Source organism: Erythrolamprus reginae, chromosome 1 (genome assembly GCF_031021105.1).
Source record: "Erythrolamprus reginae isolate rEryReg1 chromosome 1, rEryReg1.hap1, whole genome shotgun sequence".
Classification (NCBI taxonomy): domain Eukaryota; kingdom Metazoa; phylum Chordata; class Lepidosauria; order Squamata; family Dipsadidae; genus Erythrolamprus; species Erythrolamprus reginae.
In genome coordinates, this window is record NC_091950.1 from 82,784,275 (window position 1) to 82,807,034 (window position 22,760).

Genomic DNA, 22,760 nt, shown 5'->3' on the forward strand with positions numbered 1-22,760 from the left:
CATAATACATTTCTTTAAATACATTTCTTTTAAAAGGGAAGCCGCCAGTATTTGAATGATTTATCATCCTAAATCTGGGTTGTAGAATAGTAGCAGTTATACATGTGATGATCTTCCCAAATAGTTTCAACTTTTTTTCTCCTTAATCTTGCATCTAAAGATGGAATATTGTGAAAAGAGCACATTACGAGATACCATTGATCAAGGTTTATACCAAGATACCAATCGTCTTTGGAGACTTTTCCGGGAAATATTGGATGGTTTAGCTTATATCCATGAAAAGGTCAGTGATGGTCATACCAAGCCCATGCACATCTCTTGTACTTTGTTGGATTTTAGTTAATTATTTACCAAAAAATTATTCTGGTCTTGATAAAGGCAGGGGAAGTATAAATTATTACATTGCTATCCAATTTTAATTTGTGCTCCCCAGTGCATCTGAATCAGAAGCCACAGCTTTAAGCCTAAGCAAAACACCTTATCTGTTTAAACAATCTAAAACAATATATGTTTGCTTTGGACAGTAAGATAACCATCAGGTGATGTGTCTAATGTATTTATCAATATACTAAAAACATGAAAAAAGTCAAGGAAACAATTGATCCATAACTGGGAGGGAGTGGCACGAAGGTGACAAGCAATATGGAAAAAGCAGAACTACTTGATTCTTTTTTTGCAAATATTTTTACTCAAAAGGGGGGGAAAAGTTCAACCTATCAAAAATGGTGCCACAAGAAACAAATTAGGAACACAAGTTAAAATAGTGAAGAAAATGGTAAGTGAGATCTTGTCTAGCCAAGTTGAGTTCAAATCACCAGGACCAGATGGATTACACCCCAAAGTTCTGAAGGAACTAGCAGATGAAAATCATAACCACCAAACTATATCTTTCTAAGATCTTGGAGCACCGGGGAACTGCCAGAGGACTGGAAAAGAGCTGATGTAGTTCTCATTTTCACTTTATAATGCATTGGTAAGGCCACACTTGGAATATCACATTCAGTTTTGGTTGCCACAATGTAAAAAAGAGGTGGAGACTCTAGAAAGAGTGCAGAGAAGAGCAATAAAGATGATTAGGGGACTGGCAGCTAAAACATGAAGAATGCTTTCAGGAACTGGGGGTGTCTAGTCTGATGAAAAGAAGGACTAGGGGTGACATGATAGCAGTGTTCCAATATCTCAGAGGCTGCCACAAAGAAGAGGGAGTCAAGCTGTTCTCCAAAGCACCTGAAGCTAAGACAAGAAGCAATGGGTGGAAACAAATGAAGCAAAGAAACAGCCTGGAACAAAGAAGAAATTTCCTGACAGTTAGAACAATTAATCAATGGAATAACTTGCCTCCAGAAGTTGTGAATGCTTCAACACTGCAAGTTTTAAAGGAGAGATTGGCCTGTTTCCCAACTTCTGGTGGGCCCAGTAGGCTCGTGTTTCCCCTTCCCCAAGCTCCAAAGATTTCCCTGGAGCTGGGGGAGGATAAAAACGCCCTCCCCTACCCCCCCCCAAAAGCTCTTTGGAAGACAAAAACGCCCTCCCAGAGCCTCTGTGTGAGCCAAAAGTCAGCTGGTCGGCACACACATGCATGTTGGAGCTGAGCTAGGGCAACAGCTCGCATGCCAGCAGATATGGCTCCATGTGCCACCTGTGGCACCTGTGCCAAAGGTTTGCCATCACTGATCTTGATCATCATTTCTGATAATCATCATCCAATGTAAACAAAGTTTGCCCTGCTACTCTCAAAGGCTGAGCTGACGCATACTGGAGGGTCTAATCTTATATTCTGTTTGAGGTGTGATTCATATAAGCACTGTTTCATATCAAACTTTATTTGATTTTATTAAAGGGAATGATTCACCGAGATCTGAAACCTGTCAACATTTTTTTAGATTCAGAAGATCAAGTGAAAATTGGTGACTTTGGTTTGGCAACAGATCACCCAGCAAATACAGTAAGTGTTTATACAAAAAGGTGAATGCTGTAATATATAATTTGTGATATATTATTATTTATGTTTTAATTTTAGCTTATTTGGCTAATAAATATTCAGACGAGAAGTTAATTCTTCTTACACTGTGCATCATATTATGGTTTACATGCTTGTCAACAGCTTATTTGTATCCTCACATTATATGGGCTCAAGATCCAGCTAATGGGTTCCATAACTGAACAGGGACTGAAGTCTGATGCATTACCATTTGCATATATTTTCGAACAATACTGTTTTTGCTTTCCAGCCATTATTCAGATCTAAGAGCTTCTGGTTTGCTCATGCTTGTCAGTCGTCCCGCCTGCCTGGATGCTGCCATTTGGGTTCTTTAACCCTCTGCACATGCAGCGAGTGCTTTGAGTATACACAGAGGGTAAAAGAACCCAAATAACTGCGTCCGACAGGTGGGTGGATTGTCACGCTCCCTTCGCAACCGGCTCTCCGACGCCCGACAGGCTTGAGCAAACCATACTGCTCAAAAAAACAAAAAAAACCCCACTCAAATAACACATCCTATATCTGAATGAATGAAATATTCTCATTGAATACTTTATCTGTACAAAGTTGAATGTGCACAACAGCATGTGGAATTGATTATCAGTGTGCTGTCCCCAGAGACAGAGATAGTTGGACTGTATTTAGGCATGTTTCTTCAAGATATTGAATTAGGGGAAATGTAGTGAAATTGCACTCTGGGTAATGTAGTTTTACATGTGACCACATTTGTGTATTCCTATTGGCTCTGACTCGGGATGAGGGGTAATTGGAGAGAACATTCCAGCGGGTCTTTTGTCTTCATTCACTAAGCCAGCCGGCATGTAGATGCTACACCCAGAGCTGGGTTCAATTCAATCTCTTTTTACCTGCACAATGGGAAAGATTATATTGCAGAAGAATCGCATCATAACTGTGAGTTATTGTGAGAATGCCTGTAATAAAATGATCTGTGATACCTCATTGTGCTGAGTTTTCTGACTGGGAAAAGTTGATCTTGTACCAGAACAATCAGTCAGTGCTGCTTCCTGAGAAGATAGTTTGATTTCACAGAAGTTTGACTTACTTTGAGTTATATTGTGTTATTTAAGTGTTCCCTTTATTTTTTTGAGCAGTGTACATAACCAGATATTGTGGGTTTTCTTTTTCAGGTAGATTCTAAACCTGGAGAAGAAGTTTCCAACCAAAATGAGGTTAAAAATGATCCATCGGGTAGGTATAAAGCAGCACGTTTCCCTGCTTTTTTAAAATATATAGTTTTGAAATGCAGACTTTCAAGATTGAAATGAATTAATATCTTTCAAATTACATGATCAGGGATTTGTCCTTTAAATGCTGACCGAGCTTAATTTTCAAGCAACTTTACGTCAGCTGCTGGCAAATCCCAACAATACCCTACCATTTCTTGTAGGAATACTTTCCATATTTGAACACTCATAAATGTTCATATTTATGACATTCTTTGTTCTAAAAGGTGTTCCTAGCTTTCTGTTGTGAGCAATAGTAGCTCCATTGAATACATTAAAAGTTTATTTTCTTCTTAGCTTTTAGTTTGCTTCTGATCAAGGAGTTTTCTTTAACATTTCCCAAATCATTTAGTAATGAAATGGGAATTCTGGTCATAAAATAATGTACATAATATAGGTAAAAATACAGTGAACACCTGGAACATAAAGAATTTTAATAAATACTGAAAACTTCGATTTTAAAATAAACACATAACCACACATGCATATTCATGTACTTGTGCATTCAAGCTCAGATTATACAGTGAAGGAGATGCAAAAAGTATTATTTGGTAAAATATTTAGGCAAATATCTCTACTTGGATTTATACTTGCAAACTGACAGTAGAATAATTGCATTTCAAGCTATAAAAATAATGTTAAATGTGTGAGTTATTTTCTAAGCATTCAAAAGACAGTAAAGCAGTTAATAAAAATTCAATAATTAAATCTTTGGTTTTTAATAGGAAACTTAACAGGGATGGTTGGCACTGCTCTTTATGTGAGTCCAGAAGTGCAAGGAAGTACTAAATCTGCATACAATCAGGTAAAAATGTCCATAAGACTCACATTCTTATCAGGGAAATTACCTTAGTTACATCATGTGAAATCCAGAGGGGGGTTTGGATCCAGATTTCTTACTTAGATCTAGAAATTGCCCTTTACTTCTGCTATAGCACAGACTTCTTTTGAATTGGTTTTGCTTTACTGCAGTTCCCTGCATGGTTTTATATCCTGTGTCTCAATCTTAGCAACTCTTAAGAAAGGTGGACTTCAACTCCCATAATTCTTGCAGTTAAAAAGTTCACACCTCTGTGGGCTATCAAGGCATTCCACTCAGGGGGCCCTACTCACCCCTTCCGGGATGCATTTTACATGTATATCTGATGATATATCTGATGATGATGAATGAAGTATTAAGGTTGAGAAACAGTGATGTATTGACAGAAAAAGAGGATATAAGAAACAGTAACAATTTTAAATAACCTTTTATTATTCACTAGTTGATAACCCTAGTTGTCCGGGTATTTAAATACTCCCCCTGAAATTGCTCCAGGCATTCCAGCATTATGCTGCAATACACATACACACCACTTCAGGGGGTAATTTGCATACTCCTGGTGCATGCTGGGAAGAAGCTAAAAGCTCACCGCGAGGCAAAAGAACACCGGGTTTGCTGACCAGGGAAGCAGAGGAACTCACCACCCAGGAGTCTGAGCTTCAGGGGGTAATTTGCATACTCCTGGTGCATGCTGGGAAGAAGCTAAAAGCTCACCGCGAGGCAAAAGAACACCGGGTTTGCTGACCAGGGAAGCAGAGGAACTCACCACCCAGGAATCTGAGCTTCAGGGGGTAATTTGCATACTCCTGGTGCATGCTGGGAAGAAGCTAAAAGCTCACCATGAGGCAAAAGAACACCGGGTTTGCTGACCAGGGAAGCAGAGGAAATCACCAACCCAGCAACAAGAGCAGACATGTCACCTCTGCACTCTCCCGCACCCACCCTGCAACCTACCACACACATAAAGAACAACACAGAGAGTGAGAGAGAAGATACACCAACCATGCACACAGAAGTCACTCCCCGAACAAGCATAGATGAAGACGGAACTGAATCCATGGTGTGCTGCAGTTTGTGCTCCATGTACTCACTCCTCCCCTCGAACCTCCAAAACTTTACCTGCAACAAATGCAAACTCATCCAGCTACTTGAGGAAAAAATCGAAAACCTAGAGAAAAACCTAACAACCCTGAAGCACCAACATCACAACGAGAAAATCCATCAGACTCCCAACAAAACCAACACCCCAGAGGAGCTAAGCCGAATCCACGCCCCAGAAGCAGTAAATAGCTGGACACACATCACCCTAAGACGAAAAAACAAGCCTCCACCAACTCCAGCCCTCCTCCTCCCAACCCCACTGCCTACAAGCAACAAATATTCAGTACTCTCGGAACAAGAAAACCTGCAAACATCTGACAAAGAACCACCAAGAACCAAGCACAACACAACTCCACCAAAAGCCTCAACAACAGAAGCTAACCTCCCTCACCCCAAGCCAGCCAAAAAGAAAAGGAGAGTACTGGTAATTGGAGACTCAATCCTCAGGGGAACTGAGCCTCCCATCTGCAGACCAGACAACCAATCTAGAGAGGTGTGCTGCCTCCCTGGAGCTAAAATCTCTGACATAACTGAAAACCTCACCAAAATACTCAAACCCACGGACTACTACCCACTATTGGTGATTCATGCAGGAATCAACGACACAGGGAAAGACATGAACCAAATTATGAAAGACTATGACCACTTGGGCAACACAATCAGAAAAACAGGTGCTCAGGTTGTTTTTTCCTCCATCCTCCCCACTAGAGGACGACACCCCGCCAGAGAACGCAAAATCCCGCAGATAAATCACTGGCTTAAAGGATGGTGTTGCCATAAGAACTTCGGCTTCCTCGACCATGGCCTGCACTATCTCCAAGAAGGGCTTCTAGCAAGCGACGGGCTACACCTCACTAGAGCGGGGAAGAACCTCCTAGGCAACCGACTAGCCCAACTCATCAGGAGGGCTTTAAACTAGCTCTGAGAGGGGAGGGTGACCAAACTATACGACAAAACACTGAACAAAACAAGGAAGGGGAACGGGACAAGCCTACAAACAAACCTGAGATTAAAAAATTTCTACCTGCAAACAAACACAAACATCTAAAATGCCTGTACACGAACGCACAAAGCTTGGGAAACAAACAGGACGAACTGGAATTATTAATACACGAGGGCCAATATGATCTAATTGGAATCACAGAAACCTGGTGGGACGAAACACACGCCTGGAACACACAGATAATGGGTTACAACCTCTTCAAGAAGAACAGGTCAAACAAGAAAGGAGGAGGTGTTGCACTATACATCAAAGACCACTACACTGCCACAGAACTACATCCAACCAAAGATGATAACCCCCTAGAAATCATATGGGTCAACATAAAAGAAAAAAAGAGCAACACCACAATTGGAGTATACTATAGACCACCCAATCAAACAGACACAATGGATGACCTCTTCACATGCCAACTAACAGACATATGCAACAAACACAGCACGACAATAATGGGGGACTTCAACTACCCAGACATCAACTGGAAAACTAACTCAGCACCAAGCGGAAAGTCTGCCAAATTTCTTTCCAGTCTAGCTGACAACTTTCTAACCCAAAAAGTTGAAACAGGAACCAGAGGGAATGCTATATTAGACCTAATACTAACAAACAGGGAAGAAACAATAGAGGGAACAGAAGAAGAAGGGAAACTGGGAGAGAGCGACCACGTCATCCTCAAATTCAACATAGTGCAATCACTAGCTACTATACCCAACACCACTACAGTCCCAGACTTCAGAAAAGCGGACTTTAACAAGCTCAGAGCGAACCTTGAACAATGCCCCTGGAACGAACTCTTAGAAGGAAAAACCACTCAGGAAGCCTGGGTGATCCTAAAAAACAGCATCATAGACGCCCAAAACAACGCAATCCCCATGAAAAGGAAAAACAGGAAAACCAAAACTAAACCTGCATGGCTAAACAAAGCCCTCGCAGATGACATAAAAGGAAAAAAAGCTAAGTACAAACAGTGGAAAGAAGGACTCATAACCAAAGCAGAATATCAGCAAACAGCCAGTTCCTGCAAACAAAAAATAAAAACAGCAAAGGCACAATATGAACAACACCTTGCAGCGGAAGTCAAAGACAACAAAAAAAGATTCTTCCAACACATCAACAATAAAAAGAAAATCAAAGAAACAATCGTCACACTAAAAAACGAAGAGGGTAGAGAAATCACAGACAGCAATAGCCAAGCACAGCTACTCAACGCCTACTTTGCAATAGTCTTCACACAAAAGGGAATCTCCCTCCAACCAATCTGCAATTTAACTGCAACAAACTGCCCCAGAACCGAACTCAACATAGACAAAAGCACAGTGAGGGACTACCTGAGGGAACTCAACGAATACAAATCACCAGGGCCAGACGGACTTCACCCCAAAGTCCTAAAAGAATTGGCAGACACCATAGCGGAACCACTCCTCCTCATCTACCAAATATCCTGGAACACTGGAGACCTACCGGAAGACTGGAAGCGAGCTGACGTATTCCCCATCCAAAAAAAAGGCAAAAAGACCGACCCAGGTAACTACAGACCAATCAGTCTGACCTCTATACCTGGAAAAATACTGGAGAAAATAATCAAAAAACAACTTACCCACTTCCTAGAAACAAACAAGATCATATCCAATAGCCAGCACGGATTCATCAGAAACAAATCATGCCAAACCAATCTCATATCATTTTTCAACACCATAACCAAGTCAGTTGACCAACGCAACTCAGTGGACCTTATATACTTGGACTTCAGTAAGGCTTTCGATAAAGTCGACCACAATCTCCTAATCCACAAACTAGAAAAAAATGGAGTAGATTACTACACATGTAGATGGATAAACAGTTGGCTGACCAACCGCACCCAACGAGTTGTCCTCAACGGCACCAAATCCACATGGAAAAAAGTAGACAGTGGAGTACCACAGGGCTCTGTCCTGGGTCCTGTACTCTTTAACATCTTCATCAACGACCTGGACGAGGGAATAAAAGGGGAACTAATAAAATTTGCAGATGACACCAAGCTGGCGGGGGTAGCCAACACCCTTGAGGACAGGCTCAGAGTACAAGAAGACCTAGACAGACTATCACAGTGGGCCCATACCAACAAAATGAGGTTCAACACCGACAAATGCAGAGTCCTCCACCTCGGCAAAAAGAACCCTAGACATACATACAGCCTGGGAGATACCCCACTCAGCAGTAGTGACTGCGAAAGAGATCTTGGAGTCTTGGTGGACAATCAACTAAACATGAGTCAGCAATGTGCAGCAGCAGCCAAAAAAGCCAACTCAATCCTAAGCTGCATCAACAGAGGAATACGCTCCAAGACCAGGGAAGTACTAATACCACTCTACTATGCCCTGGTCAGACCCCACCTGGAGTACTGCATCCAATTCTGGTCACCTCACTACAAAAAAGACATCGAAACTCTGGAGAAGGTGCAAAAAAGAGCAACCAAAATGATTAGGGGACTCGAAACCAAGACTTAGGAAGAGAGATTGAGAGAACTGGGCATGGACAGCCTAGAAAAAAGAAGGTCTAGAGGGGACATGATAGCAGTTTACAGATACTTGAGGGGTTGCCACGGTGAGGAGGGGGTCTCTTTATTCCCCAGGGCACCAGAGGGCCGGACGAGGAACAATGGTTGGAAGCTGACCAAGGAGAGATTCAACCTGGAAATAAGGAAGAACTTCCTGACGGTCAGAGCGATCAACCAATGGAACTGCCTGCCAGGGGAGGTGGTGAACTCCCCAACTCTGGACACCTTCAAGAGGAGATTAGACTTCCATTTGGCTGGGGTGCTGTAGGGTTTCCTGCTCAGGCAGGGGGTTGGACTCGATGACCTAACGGTCCCTTTCAACTCTATTAATAAATAAAATTTTAAAAATGGCTTTTACAAGAGGATTGATTTTACATATTGACTATTTACATTTTTAAGCACACTTTTCTCTTCCCTAATGAGATATTTACATACCACATTTTGTTTACTTCAAACATTAGTATTATATAAAAATATAATGATAGCAATTGTACAATCTCATTGTTAGTTTGTCAATTGTCCTAGAATTCAATTTGCAGTCAAATGTTCTTTGCACCTCTCTTCACAATATTTTTTTTTAAAATGAGCCCTCTATAACATAAGCATTGATTAAGTAAGCTACTCGGACTGTTTAGATTCCAGATTCTATTTCTTGCAAGTATACTGACTTCCAATTTTCTTTTTCTAGAAAGTGGACCTCTTCAGCTTGGGTATAATATTCTTTGAGATGTCCTATCATCCAATGACTACTGCATCGGAAAGAATCTTTGTTCTCAGTCAGTTAAGGCTTGTATGTATAAACTTCATTCATAATTTGCCTAGCAACAACTTATTTGATTTTTTTTTAAATGCCAATTTCTCTAAGTAATATAAGACTAACTCAGTTACTAACAATAAATTGTGTGTGCGTGTGTGTATCACATTTTTACAATTTTACATTTATATATATGTGACACACATATATACATACTGTACATACATACATACATATTGTTAATGTATGCACAAAGTATTCTTTGTTTTATCAAGGTTGGGCACACACAGAAACATTTTAATTGACATCAGTTGTGAATAATTAATCAGCCACACACATTAACTTGAATTAAAGTTTACTTTGAGAAATAGCATGTTCAGATAAACAGTCCAAAATCATTCACATAATAGTCAGAATAACAACCCAAATGTTATCAGATACAAAGTCTTTCTTACCAGTTGTCATAATCAGTAAACAATGATATCAAGCCTAAAACATTTTAGCTATAATACATAACTGAAATACAGAGAGATTGCAGAGAGAATGTAGAAACATTACAGAGCTAACTAACAATGAGTAGCATTAACAGTGAGTAGCCACAGACAAAGGAGAAACAAAGAGAGACTCCAGAGAAATAAGCTATGAGCTAATATATGTAGTACGCTGGACTTGAACCTTCTGAAAGAGGTGGCTGCTTTAGTACTTTGAAGGCAGATGCTTTGTCTCTACTGAATGTATTTTATGAAATATTTCTTTCCTTCAAATACTTTGCTTACCTCTACTTTGCATTAACTCTGTAACAGTATAAAAAGATACAGGATTTACGCTGTACAATTGCTTGTATTAAGTATTGTAGGGCACAGTAGAAAGACAGATGAGAAACTGGCTTAGTTACTAGTCTGTATCTCATATATTTACATAATTTGGTACCCTCTAGGTACGATGGATTTCAGTTTTCATAATGCCTAGCGAGTATGACCATTGGATCTGCTATCTTGGATCTAAAAAAATTGACATCTAACCTTCCCGAAAGTTATTAGGTTGGGAAAGGCTACTCTACATAATTATAAATGGCAAAGATATTTTCATTTTGGTACGCATAACTTTTAAGATGATCACATTATTCTAACGTGTTTTGTTTTTCAGCCATCTATTGAATTTCCAGAAGACTTTGATGAAGTGAACAATGCAAAACAGGTATTCACTTTTTTTAAAAAAAGTAATTGTGTGTTAACAATTTAATTTATTTGTTTATCAAATTTAGAGATTGGTTATCTCATTTCCAGAGAAACTCTGGATAGTATCTCTTTCTTCCATTGAAATTAATTCTGGTCTGTTTTCTAGTTAAATTTGAAAATGATTCCACCCAGGTGGTGGACATATGATGGCCTTGAACTTCTCAAAAGAATGCTTTGTGGCTGCATCTGCCCCCTCATGAAATAACTCTTCCCAAGTTCCCATAAACATCAGGACATCTACAGATAGTGTGGCAAGCCGTTGATTTATCACCAACTTCTGCACTGGCTTCACAATACAGTTTTACAGATTTTATTAGTATGGCTGAAAGATTATTCAATATTTCTGTATTTTCTGACATTAGCTGCAAATATGATATACAGTAGTACCTCTAGATACGAGCTGCTCCACATGCGGGTATTCCAAGTTACGAGCCAAGACGCAAGCAAAATTTCTGTTCGACACCCGAGCTCAAATTCGGGATACGAGCCGAGCTTCCACTAGGTGGCGCAAGAATTCCATGCTTCCAGTTATCTCGGCGTGAAAAACAAAGTCTAAAGGCATTCGTTCAAAATGAGAGTTGATCGACATACGAGCTCGGGTCTGGAACGAATTAGACTCGAATGTCGAGGTACCACTGTACAGTGATCCCTCGAGTATCGCGAGGGTTCCGTTCCAAGACCCCTCGCGATAATCGATTTTTCACGATGTAGGGTTGCGGAAGTAAAAACACCATCTGCGCATGCGCGCCCTTTTTTTCATGGCCGCACATGCGCAGATGGTGGAGTTTGCGTGGGCGGCGGGCGGCACCCAGGGAAGATTCCTTCGGCCGCCCAGCAGCTGATCTGCTCCGCAGCGCGGCAGCAGCGAGGAGCTGAAGATGGGGTTTCCCCGTTGCCCAGGCAAAGGGGAAACCCCATCTTCGGCTCCTCGCTGCTGCCGCGCTGCGGAGCAGATCAGCTGCTGGGCGGCCGAAGGAACCTTCCCTGGGTCTTCCCGCCGCCCAGGCAAAGGGGAAACCCCAAGATCGCTTGCCGCTTGCCCGTCACCCGCCCGGCCCGCTCGCTTGCCGCTTGCCCGTTCACCCGCCCGCCCGGCTGCTCGCTTGCCGCTTGCCCGTCACCCGCCCACCCAGCCGCTCGCTTGCCGCTTGCCCGTTCACCCGCCCGCCCGGCTGCTCGCTTGCCGCTCGAGAGCAAGAGGGGGAGAGATAGAGAAAGAGAGAGAAGGAAAGAAAGAGATGAGAGAGGGAGGAAGAGAGTGTGAGAGAGTAAGAAGCAAGATAGAGAAAGAGAGAGAGAAAGAAAGATGAGAAAGGAAAGGAGTGACGTCATCGGGTGGAAAAATCGCGATATAGCGTTTCGCGAAGCTTGAGATCGCGAAAATCGAGGGATCACTGTATATTGATTGTGTGTAACCAGGAAGACATACTGTATCTAAAAATAGTAGAGAGAAAACTCCTTGATTTATAAATGTAAAATGTCACTGTATATTTTGGCTTTCTAGAAACTGGTGATTGCTTGGCTGTTGAATCACGATCCTTCAAAACGGCCAAGTGCTATGGAGCTCTTAAAAAGTGAACATCTTCCACCTCCCCAGCTGGAAGAGTCTGAACTTCATGAAGTCCTTCATCATACTTTAGCAAATGTGGATGGAAAAGCATACCGGACCATGATGGGCCAAATATTCTCCCAGCGCATTTCTCCCGCAATAGATTATACCTATGACAGTGATATCCTCAAGGTGTGTTCTTAAGTCTGCATTGAAAAGAAACAGCAAGTTAGATACACTTGGAATCTTTATTATATTGCTTTTAAAATAATAATAGAACAAGAAAAAACAAACAGAAGAGGAAAAAGGGTGGAACTAATGGGGAAGAAAAATGAAAAGCGTTGGGAAATATTGCTTTGACTACTTCTAATGCTTCCAATGTAGTACTTTCATACACAAAGTATGAAAATTGGCAGGGGAAGAAGGTGTTAGTGGTTGTTTTGGTTGCTGCTCTGTGGCTTCCCATTAATGTCTTATAAACTCTTTTCATTGGTAGTGATATTTACTTTTGAAGCCGTAATAATAATTTTGTTTTATTAATGAATTTATAGGGCTGCCCATCCCAAATTAGAATAGAATAGAATTCTTTATTGTGATTGGACACACAAGGAATTTGTCTTTGGTGCATATGCTCTCAGTGTACATAAAAGAAAATATACATTTGTCAAGAATCATGAGGTACAACACTTAATGATTGTCGTAGGGGTCAAATAAGCAATCAGGAAACAATATTAATAAATATCTTAAGGATACAAGCAACAAGTTACAGTCATAAGTGGGAGGAGATGGGTGATAGGAATGATGAAAAAAAATAGTGGTAATAGTAGTACAGACTTAGTAAATAGTTTGACATGACTCTAACCATGTTAAATGACTAACCATATTAAAAATATAAAAAAAAAAACATACAACAATAGCCAGAATAAAAACAGACCCACCCACAACAATTAAAATAAACAATGCTCAGTCCACCTTACGCCTAGCGACAAATCAGGTTTTTAAGCCTTACAGAAGATTGACAGAGTTGTGGCCAATTTCATCTATTATTGCTTAATTTATTAGATTTGTATGCTGCCCTTTTCAATCTGAATTCTTTCAAGGAAGAATTTCTGAGGTATATTTACACATTACATTGCCCATTATTATAGGTAATAGTTTTTTTAAAAAAACATCAAAACATGGCACACATCCATCACAGAAACATGTTTCATATTAAAAACAAAAAAACAAAAACGTTTTTTTAAAAAAATCCTAGGATCTATTTCCTGCAGACCAGAACAAACACAGGTTAACATGTGCAAATAAAATACAACTATTGAAGTGCCTAGTCAGGCACAGTTTTCAAAGTCATCTGTATTAAATTGTGAGCTGAGGCGGAATGTGGGAGTAAATTGCAGACATTAGAACCAGATTTCAAGCATATAAACTCTCAAAGGCTAATGAAAATAACAAATAAACATTACTCAATATTCCCTTTTGGTAATAGAAAACACATTTGATAATTTGAAACTGCAAATATTTACTCAAAATATCTTTGCTAGATTACCGTATGTTAAGCTGAATAAGTATAAATCTGCTGCTCATAGTTTAGACCAGTGTTTTTCAACCAGTGTGCCGCGGTACACTAGTGTGCCGCGAGACATGGTCAGGTGTGCCGCGAAGCTCAGAGAGAAAGAAAGCAAGAGAGAGAGAAAGCAAGAGAGAGAGAGAAAGCAAGAGAGAGAAAGAAAGCAAGAGAGATAAAGAGCGAGAGAGAGAGAGAGAAAGAGAACAAGAGAGAGAAAGAAAGCAAGCGAGAGAGAAAGAACAAGAGAAAGAAAGAGAGAGAGAAAGAGAGACAAAGAAAGCAAGAGACGGAGGGAAGGAGAGAGAGAGAAAGACATAGAGGGAGGGAGGGAGAGAGAGAGAGCAAAAAAGAGAGGAAGGAAGAGAAAGAAAGAGGGATGGAGAGAGAGAGAAAGAAAGAGGAAGGAAGGGAGAGAAAGAGGGAGGGAGAAAGAAATAGAGCGAAGGGGGGGAAGAGAGAGAGAGAGAATTTTTTTGTCCAAACTTTTTTTAGCAGCCTCCCCCCCCCCCCCCCCGCTCAATGTGCCCCAGGGTTTCGTAAATGTAAAAAATGTGCCGCGGCTCAAAAAAGGTTGAAAATCACTGGTTTAGACGCACTCTGTATTTTTCAAACTGAGGGGGAAAATGCATTGTTTACCTCTGATCACTGTTAATTTTAGGGCAGCTTTTCAGTTTGGTCAACCAAGATTCAACAACATGTGTGTGAAACTATTAGCCGAATTTTTAAAAGACATGGTACGTATGCTTATATAGAATATTCTTGAATTACATTGTAATATTTTGATAAGAGAAGCATGCAGCATTATTATTCTGTCAGCAGAAATAGATACTGTACTTCTGTACCCTCCATATCTTGTTCTTGAATTAATGTCAGCATATTCAATATTATATTTACAGTATGTGACTACTAAGTGGAGTTTTCAGTTGTCAGATAAAAACTGAACAAAAAAATATGCACAAAAGTTCAAATGTCTCTACTTGAAACAAATCGCAAACTCATACATTATTTGAAAAGTGAGAATAAGAATGTTAGGTGAATAGGTTTCTGAAACAATTTATTTTTAAAAATTAATTATTTTTATGGAATTACAGTATATCAGTAATAATTATTACCATTTTTGCACAGGAGCTGTCAAGATGCATACTCCCTTGCTGATGCCTAGGAATAGAAAACTGTATGAGCACAATGAAGCTTCATATTTGATGGACCACAGTGGAATGCTGGTGATGCTTCCTTATGATCTCAGAGTGAGTATGAATATCATCTTCAAGGATCGTGGACCAGCCTTCCCTAGTCTGATGGCCCCCAGTTTTCTTAGAGTACAGCGTCTGTACTCAAGCAGTATGACCAAATCAATTATTGTGGATTAGAAACTGACTTAAAGAGCGCACACAAGGAAGAAAAGAAATGTCAGTGTAATTCCGTGTTTGATAGAAAGATAAGTTTACATGCAGAGTAGAACGTCTTGGTTTCTGTATGTTATACACTATATTTTCACTTGAAAATTGCTACTGATAACCATGAAAATTATATTTTGCTTTATACTGCTTTTTTCAGTTTATAACCTGCTTTTATACCTCTTTTCAGATTCCATTTGCAAGATTTGTAGCTAGAAATAATATAACAAACTTGAAAAGGTAAGGGAAATCTCCCACGTATATTTTTATTGTTTTCAAAACTGGACAAAGATAGATTGATTATATATTAGTATATATTATACTTGGGCCATTTTTCACCCTCCCCAGGCTTCAGGAAAGCCTCCAGAGTCTGGGGATGGCAAAAAATGGATCCAATGGGCCTACCGAAAGTTCAGAAATGAACTGGGACTGTTTTTCACCTTCCCAGCCTAGTTGTTGTTTAGAAGGACCTGCTTTTTTACTTAGGTTTTTTGCAAAGGAGAGTGAGAATCTTTGCTTCATACTCACCCTTTCTCTCAATCTTTCATTTTACCTTCTTTTTTTTAATTGATATTTTTGTAAACCATCCAGAATTGTTGAAAGCCACAAGCTGCATAAATTTGTAGCCAAAGTTTGATAATTAAATCATATCCCCAAATATAGGGGAATTGTGGGAGCCTAGCTTAACATGTCTAAAAATTGTGAAATATGCTTTGGGAAATTATGGCTAATTAGAGTAGATAAAACTGGCTAGATTAATTAATGATTGATTGATGGTTTCAGGTGTTTCAACTGCAAACATTTTACCTCTCTAGATACTGCATTGAGCGAGTTTTTAGGCCTCGGAAACTAGATCGTTGCCATCCAAGAGAACTCTTAGAATGTGCATTTGATATCATCACACCTGCTGGAAATAGTTTTTTACCTATTGCAGAAACAATCTACACAATCTCTGAAATAATCCAGGAATTTCCTGTGTTGCAAGTAGGTATTTTTCTGTCATGATTTTTCCAAATCCACGGAGTGGGGCGGCATACAAATTTAATAAATTAAATTAAATTAAGTAGGGGCCAGAGGTGGGAATATTTTCTTCACTTGCTAGGTGTGATAATCCTGGATTTAACTCCTACTTGCTAAGAAGATTAGTAGATATATGACTTGGTTCCTTCTCTGTCCCTATTTTGAGCAGATGCAAACAAATCAACATCATTATTATTAAATTTATTTGCCACCTGTCTCACCATAGGGCTACTGTAGGTGGCTCGCAAGTATAAAAAAATGAAGAAATAATAAGGAAGTTTAAACAAAAATAAAACAATTAAACAATAAAACAAAAAAAGGGGGAAAAACAGAAAATATATTGATGTGAATAGTAAAAAAGTGAGTGCTATCATTGTATAATAAAGGTTCCAATTTTGCTATAATTCAATATTATAAAATATTACTCCAAAAAGTAGTGATTTATTGTTGACTTATAACAATTTTTCCAAAAGATCTTTCCAAAAGATATAGGCTCGGAGGTGGGAATAATTATATGCTTGTCTTAATAACTCTTATCCGGCCATAACTAAAGATATTTTTCATCAATAAAATCCCGTACAATTGGATTAAATCTAATTCACTAATGAAATTCAGTTAAATTTAATTAAATATTATACATTAATCAAATCCAATTCAGAAGCTTTATGTTATCCCAGAATATTGTTGAAAAGAGCCTCTGTGGGTTCATGGGTCTTCAGATTCTTCATTTAAGAATTAACTTCATTGTCAAGTAAGATTCTCTCGGTGTAGGAAGTCTCAGTAGCGATATAACACAAAAGGGGTGGAATAGGAGAAGAAATATTGGATACTGAAATTTAAGTTTGGTTGTCATGAAAAAGTAATTTGTTGTGAGCTGCTCCAAGTCCTCGGAGAGGGGTGGCATACAAATCTAATAAATAATAATAATAATAATAATGATGATGACGACGACGGTGATGATGATGATGATGATGATGATGGAAATGTGACTGAAAATCACTTGTGTTTGTTAGGAAAGAAACTATAGTATCTACTTAAATCATACTGCCTTGCTGAAAGCAATCCTTCTGCATTGTGGGATCCCTGAAGATAAACTCAATCAAGTTTACACAATCCTTTACGATGCTGTGGTAAGGCATTATGTTGTTCTGGAATTGCACTTTTATGTTGTGGATTACAGGATGGGCTGTCAGGGTACCTCTGTCAACGAAGGATGTTTAAACAGAAGAGGAAGACTAACTGTTCATTAGTATATATTTCAATTGCAATTAGGCAATGCTGCAGTCATTCTACTTGTCATGAGCCTACTAATATTTCACCAGAAGAGCTCTTCACTCTTCCACTCGAAACAGAATACCCTGCGAAAATAGACTAACAATCCTGGGTCTAGAAAGCTTAGAACTACGACGCCTAAAACACGATTTAAGTATTGCCCACAAGATCATATGCTGCAACGTCCTACCTGTCAATGACTACTTCAGCTTCAACCGCAACAACAAAAGAGCACGCAACAGATTCAAACTTAATAGTAACCGCTACAAACTTGACTGTAAAAAATATGACTTTAACAATCAAACTGTCAAAGCGTGGAACTCATTACCAGACTCAATAGTGTCAACCCCTAACCCCCAACATTTTTCCCTTAGACTATCCACAATTGACCTCTCCAGGTTCCTAAGAGGTCAGTAAGGGGCGTACATAAGTGTACTAGTGTGCCTTTCGTCCCCTGTCCAATTGTCTTTCCTTTATCTCATACATCATATATATTTTCTTCCTTTCATATATCTTCTCTATTTTATATTTTTCTTTATATATATTCTCTTCTATATGTATTGTGTATTGGACAAAACAAACAAACAAACAAACAAATAAATAAAAAGCTATGGTGCTGCTAAACTCATCAATGACTAGGGATTCAATTCCATATTTTGGATGCTTGTGTTGTAGGGTTTTAAAAGAGAGTAGAGGTCCTCTGTTTACCTTTTTCTTTGCTACAGGGGAAATGGAAATATTGCATGTGACTTCTTTGTTCTGTAGCTTACAAAATTTTTAAGAGTTAAAGGAAAGTGATGGAAGGAATGTCAGCCCAACCATCTCTTAAGGTGGATTTGATGCCACAAAGTTTAATAGAGATGATTAAGGATATAGGCGGAATAAAAGAACCAGAAGTAGAAGGATGCACCCAGAACTGTGTTTGGCCCTGTAGGGGGTACTGTTCTTGGGATTCCTAGATCTTGATATGTCCACTGCTTGGGAGATCTTACATGAAATGAAATTTATGGTAATTAGTGGTGTTAACCATACTTACTTATAATTTTGCTAATGATTAGCCTGCAATTGGTGAACAGGTAGGTGTTAGAATGGAAACCACTTTTAACATCTGCAGGATTTTTTTAAAAATCACAAATAAGGAAATATATATTAACCTGTTGCAATTATTTGTGTTACTGCAGACTGAAAAGCTAACTAAAAGAGAAGTAGAGGCCAAGTTCTGCAATATTTCCCTTTCATCAAACAATGTAAGTAATTTTAAATTTAATTTTATTGTTTCATTTATACATTGTTTATGTTCCATTTCCATTGCAATCTTTCTTTGATTAGTCCATACATTACTAAAACACTCGTTACCGTAATATTTAACAGGGCAAAATGGTGCATAATAGGGTAACAATTTTTAAACCAAGTACCCCTAATGAGTTAACTTACAGAATGTGTCCAAAATCTGGGATCCACGTCTCCCATGGAATTCAAATTCAGTGAGTTTTGTGAAATATTTTATAATTGTAAACATTAAAATTGTCATAAAATAGCTTATGATATGATACAAGATTTCCTACGCTGATGATCGACTGTGTTATACAATTCAGCCTGGACTACTTTCAAAGCACAAGTACATCTCTGAAATATCCCACCATTTCCAGTGAAGGTAGTTATATTAGAAGTTCTGTCTTTGTTGAAGGCATCAACACCTGCAGCATGCAGCTGCTCATATTTATGTGTCTTTTCAGCTTCTTCGACTTTACAGATTTATTGAAGAAAAAGGGGAGCTGCAAGATCTAACCCCGTTGTTGAATACCATGATGAAGCAAAAGACAGGAGTTGCTTCGTTAGTGAAACTTGGCATGAAAGACCTGGAGGAAACAGTGGGTCTGTTAAAAAAACTTGGCATTAAAATCCAGGTTTGTAAACAAAGTGGATTGTATCATTAGTATTTCTTTCAGGGCTTTAGGTCAGTCAACTCTATAAAGAATATTCAGACAACATAGTGAAAGAGGGACCTGGTATAAAATTTTACATAGTGTAAGTTTGGAAGTTTAAAGTAAGCAGCATCATGATATTCCTGGAGGCATCTGTAATATGGTAAATGATTTACCTTTACTAGATAAATGGTCAAAGCAATGGAAACTGCAGTTTAATGTTTCCAAATGTAAAATAATGCACTTGGGGAAAAGGAATCCTCAATCTGAGTATTGTATTGGCAGTTCTGTGTTAGCAAAAACTTCAGAAGAGAAGGATTTAGGGGTAGTGATTTCTGACAGTCTCAAAATGGGTGAACAGTGCAGTCAGGCAGTAGGGAAAGCAAGTAGGATGCTTGGCTACATAGCTAGAGGTATAACAAGCAGGAAGAGGGAGATTATGATCCCGCTATATAGAGTGCTGGTGAGACCACATTTGGAATACTGTGTTCAGTTCTGGATACCTCACCTACAAAAAGATATTGACAAAATTGAACAGGTCCAAAGAAGGGCTACAAGAATGGTGGAAGGTCTTAAGCATAAAACCTATCAGGAAAGACTTAATGAACTCAATCTGTATAGTCTGGAGGACAGAAGGAAAAGGAGGGGACATGATCGAAACATTTAAATATGTTAAAGGGTTAAATAAGGTCCAGGAGGGAAGTGTTTTTAATAGGAAAGTGAACACAAGAACAAGGGGACACAATCTGAAGTTAGTTGGGGGAAAGATCAAAAGCAACATGAGAAAATATTATTTTACTGAAAGAGTAGTAGATCCTTGGAACAAACTTCCAGCAGACGTGGTAGGTAAATCCACAGTAACTGAATTTAAACATGCCTGGGATAAACATATATCCACCCTAAGATAACATACATAAAATAGTATAAGGGCAGACTAGATGGACCATGTGGTCTTTTTCTGCCGTCAGACTTCTATGTTTCTATGTTACAAAAAGTAAGCAAGTTCCAGATTTAACTACATTATTTGATTCTGTTTAAGGGTCAGTAAATATATCATTACAAAGGAGATGTTACTTGTTTACCTCATGGGGTGGGCCAGTCAAAAAAGTCAAGATGATAGCCACAACCTCAGCATTGGTGCCTGAAACTGCAGAAAAACAAATGGTGTATCCCAAAAAATAAGTTTAGCTCCCTCTAGGAATTTCAGGAAATTGACTATCAGGACGCTCAAATGTAGCTTGATGCTTGGCCACCTTCAGAGGTGTGATTAAAATGGTGAAATGATATTTTATCTTGCAGATATCCATTAATTTGGGCTTGGTTTATAAAATACAGCAGCACAGTGGAATTATATTTCAGTTTATTGCATACATTAAAAAGAGACAAAGAACAGTTACTGACATTCTTGCTGCTGGAGGTAGATATGATCATATGGTAAGTGTTACAAATTTGTCCTATTAGGTATAAGAAAAGACTCTGATCATTTTCTAGAGTATTTCTTTCTCTGGTTTCTGCAGATTTCACAATTCAGAGGCCCAGATGCAGTTGGTCTGGTTCCTTCAGCTGTTGGAGTCAGCATAGCTGTGGACAGAATAAGTTCCACAGTTTTGAATATGGAAGAGCCAGTATGTTTGTCTTTCTACTTTGCATATTTCAGGTAGACTCCATAAAGGGTAGGAAATATAGATCTTTCTCAAGCAATCCAAGCAATGAAATGAGATAACACAGATTCAGATTGACATTACCACTTCCATTACTTAATTGTAGGTCTGTATCTAATTGTATCTGTTCAGTTCTGGAGACCTCACCTACAAAAAGATATTGACAAAATTGAACGGGTCCAAAGATGGGCTACAAGAATGGTGGAAGGTCTTAAGCATAAAACGTATCAGGAAAGACTTAATGACCTCAATCTGTATAGTCTGGAGGACAGAAGGAAAAGGGGGGGGACATGATCGAAACATTTAAATATATTAAAGGGTTAAATAAGGTCCAGGAGGGAAGTGTTTTTAACAGGAAAGTGAACACAAGAACAAGGGGACACAATCTGAAGTTAGTTGGGGGAAAGATCAAAAGCAACATGAGAAAATATTATTTCACTGTAAGAGTAGTAGATCCTTGGAACAAACTTCCAGCAGACGTGGTTGGTAAATCCACAGTAACTGAATTTAAACATGCCTGGGATAAACATATATCCATTGTAAGATAAAATACAGGAAATAGTATAAGGGCAGACTAGATGGACCATGAGGTCTTTTTCTGCTGCCAGTCTTCTATGTTTCTATGTATCTAATTGCAATTACAAATAAAAGAGGACAATGCAGAATATGGTAAAGAGTGTCCAGCAAACCTGGAAAACAGAGAAATCAGAATTATCAGGGGAATCGGCGATTCAGGAAATATCAGGGAATATCAAGGAATTCGTGAAAAAAAACAGAATAAATCAGGGGAGAAAACAAAGTGTATTAATATGTTTAAAAGTCAGGGGGAATTCATGTAAAAAAAACCGGATCACACTGCATGGCAGAGTCAAGGAAAAATGAGCATAACTGTGGCAACAACTTGCTTCCTCAGCTACCAATATTTCTCCATGGCTTAGCCGTTTGGTATAGCATCATCTGTGACTGCACCTTAACTAGATCGCAAGTTACAGGGAAATGTCAGGAAAATATCAGGGAATTTCAGAATGCTTTCCCCTTAGACACCCCGATGATAATTTCAAAATACTGAATATATCTCTGCAGAAGAGCCAAGATACTGTTTTTGGGGAGGAGGGTATCCCCAAAAACATTATAATTGTAATATGAATCATATTAAGTGACCAAGAATATCTTAACCTTAGAATAACATTGCCTGGCTTTCCAGTTTAAGTGATTTCAGAACAATCCATCCAATTAAGTAACATTCTGGTTTCTATTTCTCTTTTCTTCCAGTTTACCGTGAGCTCTTGTGATTTGTTAGTTGTTAGTGTTGGCCAGAAGTCAATGGAAAGAGCCATAAATGTTGTTCAGAAGCTCTGGGCTGCAGGAATTGCAGCTGAAATTATGTATGACTGGTCCCAGGTAAGTTGTTATTTATTACATATGTTAATTATTGTTGTTTCTGGGCTTCTGCATTCCTTTCTCCAAGCACATCAGGAATAGAACAGTAAGGGAAGCTAAGTTAAAGAAAATTTAGGGTTATCATTAAAGGAAAAAAAATGTCAACTACCAGGAAATTCACTTGTGCCTTTGAAAACCACAACCACAGATTGGTCTATTATTACAAGGTGTTGGGAATTTTGTAAGTTTTTTTTTTTAAAGTATGGCAAACCTACCGGCTTACCACAGCTCTGAATACTTGCTCTAGAGCAGTGG

General features: G+C 38.9%; 1 protein-coding gene across 1 annotated transcript in view; it reads left to right on the forward strand.

The window, feature by feature from the left end:
• Positions 1–22,760, forward strand: part of EIF2AK4 (eukaryotic translation initiation factor 2 alpha kinase 4) — a 63,329-nt gene that overhangs the window by 30,760 nt on the left and 9,809 nt on the right. Inside the window, exons 15-31 of the mRNA XM_070756632.1 lie at positions 161–283; positions 1,841–1,945; positions 3,130–3,190; positions 3,951–4,030; positions 9,371–9,472; positions 10,583–10,633; positions 12,179–12,415; positions 14,449–14,524; positions 14,916–15,037; positions 15,378–15,427; positions 16,003–16,171; positions 17,221–17,337; positions 18,661–18,726; positions 19,216–19,386; positions 20,704–20,838; positions 20,922–21,029; positions 22,338–22,466. Coding sequence (XP_070612733.1) covers positions 161–283; positions 1,841–1,945; positions 3,130–3,190; positions 3,951–4,030; positions 9,371–9,472; positions 10,583–10,633; positions 12,179–12,415; positions 14,449–14,524; positions 14,916–15,037; positions 15,378–15,427; positions 16,003–16,171; positions 17,221–17,337; positions 18,661–18,726; positions 19,216–19,386; positions 20,704–20,838; positions 20,922–21,029; positions 22,338–22,466 — 1,902 coding nt within the window. The remainder of the gene's footprint in view (positions 1–160; positions 284–1,840; positions 1,946–3,129; positions 3,191–3,950; positions 4,031–9,370; positions 9,473–10,582; positions 10,634–12,178; positions 12,416–14,448; positions 14,525–14,915; positions 15,038–15,377; positions 15,428–16,002; positions 16,172–17,220; positions 17,338–18,660; positions 18,727–19,215; positions 19,387–20,703; positions 20,839–20,921; positions 21,030–22,337; positions 22,467–22,760) is intronic.